General features: G+C 43.2%; 1 protein-coding gene across 4 annotated transcripts in view; it reads right to left on the bottom strand.

Moving 5' to 3' along the window:
* Window positions 1-5,757, bottom strand: part of Slc35b3 (solute carrier family 35 member B3) — a 29,412-nt gene extending 23,655 nt beyond the window's left edge. Inside the window, exons 1-2 of one of the 4 annotated variants that reach the window (XM_006972786.4) lie at window positions 5,648-5,757; window positions 195-482 (exon numbers count right to left, since the gene is read on the bottom strand). In XM_006972786.4, coding sequence (XP_006972848.1) covers window positions 195-395 — 201 coding nt within the window. In that variant the 5' untranslated portion in view covers window positions 396-482; window positions 5,648-5,757. Of the gene's footprint in view, window positions 1-194; window positions 483-5,554 lie in introns of all 4 variants that reach the window. The other 3 variants (XM_015990925.3, XM_042278383.2, XM_042278381.2) reach the window with 3 other exon arrangements.
* Between the last annotated feature and the right edge of the window lie 243 nt (window positions 5,758-6,000).

A 6,000-nucleotide genomic window follows, 5' to 3' on the forward strand; every position in this document is an offset into this window, starting at 1 on the left:
ATTGAACTTGGAGAATCTGATCTTTACTTTTAGTAGTCCTTTTAAGAGGCTATTGGTCTACAAAAATTTCAAGCTCTGAGTCAACTATTAGCCTGTAAATAAAAACACCATGGTGAAAACAAGTAGCTGAAACCAACATGGACATCATGTGCTAAAATAACTAATACTATTATAAACAAAGGACTACTGTTTACCTGTAAGTATCCATAAATTAGGTAAAACACAAAAACTCCAGCAACACATATGAAAAACTGTGTGAGCTTGTTAAACTTGCTGAGGTTCATGCCCAGCACCACAATGTCATCAACTGACTTGATGTGTGGTGACATTGTCTGGGTTTTGGAGGGCACAGTGATGGAGACATACTTCCTGGAGTTGTTGAACTTGAGGTCCATTGTTTTTGCTTTGCCACATTCAAGGCCTGCAACCTTGTCTTTGCTGGTTTCCACTGTCAGGTCCTGCCTTTCCTTTGCTGGCTCAGCCTAGAAAAGGGAATAAGCAGTTATGGCAAATCATACAGTCTATGAAGTATCAGATTCAAATAACAATCCAAAGTACACCATAAAAAATATAGGTGCAGCTGAGTCTCTCTGGATATCAGCATTACCTCCCACACCCCAAACACCAAATACAAGACCCCTCACTCCCCCATCCACCATTGGATAGCACCATATTCATCTCCATAGTAATCAAAACTAGGACTACACACGGTAGTATGCTTTTATCATCTAGTACATATCTAACTCTAATAAAACAAAATGTAAAATATTTTCAAGATGCTTAAGGGTTGACAACCATACAATTTAATTGCCTGTCAAGCTTTAAAACTAAAGCCAAACAGGTATGGATGTAGTAGGTAGCCATTCCAGCTTGGATCTGGAAGTTCCAACCCCCATTGAGACTCTGGCAACTGTCACGCCTACGAGGCAGGGCCAGGGGAGGCACCGGGATAGTTGTGATTTCTTTAGTTATGATAAAAGATAAGTTAGATATAAAACCTTAAACTCACAAATATAAGATAGATAGGACATCTTCTTTAATATTGTAACTGTAATTCTTTCTCGATAATTGTTCTGTTATATGTAATTTTACCATGTTAAAGTTAAAACCTTCCTTTTAAAAAAAAAAAAGAAAAGGGGAAGTGCTATGGATATCACTCTATATAAATAAAACACTGATGGCCAGTGACCAGACAGGAAGTATAGGCGGGGCAAGGAGAGAGGAGAATTGGGGAAACAGAAAGAAGGGAAGAGAGAGACTGCAGCCACCGCCAAGACAAGCAGCATGTAAAGACGCCAGTAAGCCACCAGCCACGTGGCAAGGTATAGATTTATAAAAATGGGTTAATTTAAGATAAAAGAATAGTTAGCAAGAAGCCTGCCACGGCCATACAGTTTATAAGTATTATAAGCATCTGAGTGATTATTTTATACGTGGATTGTGGGACTGTGGGGTTTGGTGGAACCTGGAGAGAAGCCCTCCAGCAACATATGAGATTTAGCAACAGCATTCCTTAGGTTGAAAGAAAAAGCTGTATGTAGCCCAGGCTGGCTAGGAAGGGACAAGCCTCCTGCCTTAATGTCTTGAGTACTACAGTTACAGAGCATGAACTACCAACTGTGATGGAAAAGCCTTTCTTTCCTCATGGAGAAAATGATTCAAATGTAAAGTCTTTGGAATGTAAAAGACAGAAAAATGTGTGTATGTGTGTGTGTTTTTTTTTTTTTGTAAAAGTTGTGTAAGCACCACTGATAACTGTCAAGTTTCTCCTTGCATTTCCATAAGCTGAAAATGATGAATTCCCTGTAAACACTAAGGGAAGTGCAGAAATCCTGACAGCACGCAAGAAGGAAGGACTACCTTCCCAGACTGTCTCCCTGTTGGCACTCCAGCGACGTAAATCCTGACTCAGAGGGCAGGAGAGAACAATTCTGACAGGGGATTCACTTAAAAAAAAAAAAATCAGAGAAGAAACTGTCTTGTGAGCGTTTGAAATGACAAGAACTAGAGTCACCTTTGGGTGACTGTTCCTAGTTAGCTGAGCTGCAGACATTCAGGAAAGCTCATTAGTCACAGCAATAGGGGCAAGGTGCTGGGTACACAGCAATAGATATGTAGGCACCAAAACATCTATTCCGCGGGACACCCGCCTTATGTCTAAACCTTTAAAAGTACTTTTCTTGTTTGTGTTCCTTCTTCTTCATGCTTTTCTTCTTTATTCTGGCTTCCCTGGCTGTGTTTCAATCACTCTTATGTCCTTAAGATTTTTTTATGCCATGTTGTAGGACATCCTTGACATACAGTTTTCATGATAAGCATGTTTAAACTGCCCTCCTCTCATTGTGTTTTAACACTGAGGGGAAAAATGCTCTGGTCTACTTCCTATGTTAGGCACAGCAACAGTGCCCAGGGCACTATTTAAATAAACATAGGTTCTGAGCTTCTCTTCTCTGATTTATTTCAATAAAAGGCCTAACCACTCAGCCATTCCCGAGAACAGAAGACTTCCAAGTGCCTCGTGTTCTGTTCATGGTGTCCTTTCTGCTTGGTGGTTTCTTTCTTTGGGTCATATTTAAGTTCAGAGTTGATGGCCACTTCTTTGGGACACCTCTCAGAATCTTACCAGTCTCTGCATCTTGGTATCTGGCATGGACTTTTTATGCACACCAGAAAACAAACAAACTGCCATGCCTACTAGACATGCCTCCGACTCCAGCTCACGTCCGTCTCACTTGGATACAGTTTCGAAAGGAGCATGGGGCTGGCAAACTTGATCAGCAAAACTGAAAATCTACACTAGGTAAGAACTGGGAGGAGAGTGCAGATATACTTAGGCACACATGCGCACATAGAGAATGAGTCTTAGAAAATCCATTTCCTACTTTTACTGATGTTGGGATATTTTCCAGAAGGCAACTCTTTCCCAACATTGCTCTCTTCTGAAATGCTTATAGTTAAAAGTCAAGCACACAGTACTAATTCAACTACAGCGAACAGTACAAATAAGCAGTCCCCAGTCCCCATGGTTTGGAACTTTGAGGTCTGAGCTATGACACAACCTGAGAAGTCTTGGGCAAAGTAATCTCTCTGCGTTTTCAGGTTCTTTATCTCTACTGGGAAGAGTAAAATGTGCTGATTAAAGACTTTCTATGAGATAAATGTGAAGTGCATGGCACACAGTATGACAACCATGTACATTAGCTTTCATTATTCAACTTTTCAAAAACATTGCTGAAGTGGCCTGAAGCTGATTCACCTTCCTGACATGAAGTAGGAAACAGGGATCTGGCTGCCCCACCTAGCCTGCCCTACAAATGTCTCTTCCATTACCCGCTATAAGATGCCACAGCACACTACAAAACCCCAAGACACTGAACGGAAGGACTCTTTTCTCTTTAAACATGTGATCAACATTATTCTACTCTAATCTCTTTCACCACTTTATCACTCCCACACACTCCCAGCAGCCCTATGAGCTGCAGATCTAGGCTGCATGTGCAGGTAAATACCCTCAGCAATACCTTTTCTTAAATGTGTGCAACACACTACTCATCTCTCCAGAGTTTCCCATGAAGCACTTGTGATGAACAAGGAAATGGATTCACTGTCACTGCGTAAAACGATGCCTCACCACCACAAAACCTGCCCTTTAAAGGCCTGGCACTTAGTGTGCAGCTTGGCATGCCTGATCGGCACTGTGCTAGTCAGAAGGCATGACTGATGAAGTTACTCTCAAACTGTGACCCCTGATATCTTCCCCTCACTTGTTTGTAACATTAATAATTGATATTGTTATCTAAAGAATCAGAGCCATGGCTGGAGAGATGGCTCAGTAGTTAAGAATGTTTATTGTTCTTGCAGAGGGTTCCCAGAACCCATGTTTGGAGGCTTGCAATTGCCTTCAGCTCGACCTCCAGGAATCAGACCCCTCTCATGCACATACCTACTTATGCATAGATGTACACACACACACACACACACACACACACACACACACAGAGTGCAGACAAATGCATTAAGGCACACACACACACACAAATCTAAAAAAAAAAAAAAAGAATCTGGGACAAAGTCCTTATGTTATAGGGAAACGCCTAAACTACACATGAAATTTAACATCAGCCTAGGCTACAGAGATCTTGCCTCAAAATCAACAACAATGCCCCCCCCTCATTGAAACTCCAAACAAAAAGCTCAAGAACAGAATTAAAAGTAATCAAATAATTAATAACTTGCTTTGCTTTAGAAAACCTCTGAAACTAAAACAGAAAGAAATCATTAAAGTGGATCTCTGCCTTAAGTCTTTTCTTAAACACAACAAACATTTAACTTCAGCACAGTGAAGGTGGAAATAACAGCTAAAATGGAATTAAAGGAAGTCCTCCCAGTTCTAAAAAAAAAAAAAAAAAAAAAAAAATCAGAAACAGGTGATGTTGACTTTCAATGACATACTGAAATAAAAATTATCTGAGCTTACTTCTTAAAAAACACAACACAACACTACACAAAACAAAAACCAATCTGTGTGAATATGCCTCAGATCGCAGGAGGCGGTCAGAAGACACGCGTGGGAAACTGGTTCTCTCCTTTCGCTCTGTGGGTTCTGGGGACCAGGCTTGGGGGCAAGTGCTCTTGTGTGCTGACTCATCTCGCTGGCCCCAGCTTAGCTCTAAATCTAGTTCTGTTTCTAACATGAAAGATGAAAGCTTTCTACTATCAAAAGGTGGACTGTGAAGAAAGCCTCTCACGTGCATAGCGTGGGAAAGACCTAACTCCGCCCATAACTTGCCACACTCAGGTGACACTCTTGTCTTCATGTCTCAGTCACACTTTGGATAAATTACAGTGTGTGGAAAAAGATCATAAAACAGAAAACAAGATTTTGATGTCACCCATACTTCATCTCACAAAGTGTGAGAGACTGGTGATTTCTGAAACTCTTTCCCCCTCAAGGGCTAAAATTAGGATTTAATCTATACATTAAGCAGAAGTAATGCTGCTATCTAAAATATTTTCAAATGCTAGCAGTGTTTTCCCCAAGTCTCAAACTATTTTAATTCACTTATAAGAAAAACATTAACTAAAATTCCGGATACTGATAATCTACTGTAGAAGAAATGAAGATGTATTTTTTTAATACAGAAAAAAAAAGCAAACTCTTGTAAGCATACTAACAAAATCTTTCAGTTTTTTTTTTTTTTTTTTTCTTATTGAAGGAAAAAAAAATACGAGGAAGAGAATTCAGTTGCAAAGCCGGAAAGAACACACAGGTTTCAGGGACATAAACTTAATAGCTCTTTAAAAACAGTCACTTCGTGGCAAGGCAAACAGGCGCGGGGTACCGGAGGACCGGACACAGACCCGGAAGTAGCTCTGAACTGCAAAAACAGTCTAGGGAATCCGGGAGACCATCCAAACCCTGACAGCGGGCTAGGGGAGTCCGGGCGGTGGTCTCACGCCGGGAGGGGAGGATGCTCTTCCCGGAAGCGCTCGCCCCCGTTACCCCTAACCGGTCCGCGCGCGCCCCGGCCACCCAGACGGCGGCGTCCATCACCTTCTTTGGCGACACTGTGTGGGCGCCCACCCCAGTCCTGCCTGGCGGCTCCTGGCCGCGCGGCGAGACCCCTCCCAGCTCCGCCGCTGTCACCTCCTCTGCCTCCTGTCCAGCTCCTGCGCCGGCCACCGCGGCCGCCACCTCCCCGGAAGGTCTTCACACCGCCAGACCCCTGGCACCACTTCCGCCTATGGGTCTTTGTGCGCATGCACAGGCACGCGGCCCCGCCCCTTCGCCCGCCCTCTGGGCCGCTACCTCTCGCGCATGCTCCTTGCTCGGAGGCTGAGCCAGGACCCGGCTTCTGTCCATCTTTTGGGGTCCACGACCCAGGTGACTTCACATCCGTGGCCATGAGCCGGTACGTGTGAAGGCGGCCAGATTCAGAATGTTCGAACCGGAAACAGCCTGAGGCTCTCTTTCCTCAGCCCGCGTCTTTTGATCCAAAG

The sequence above is a fragment of the Peromyscus maniculatus genome, chromosome 5, assembly GCF_049852395.1.
Source record: "Peromyscus maniculatus bairdii isolate BWxNUB_F1_BW_parent chromosome 5, HU_Pman_BW_mat_3.1, whole genome shotgun sequence".
NCBI classification, from domain to species: domain Eukaryota; kingdom Metazoa; phylum Chordata; class Mammalia; order Rodentia; family Cricetidae; genus Peromyscus; species Peromyscus maniculatus.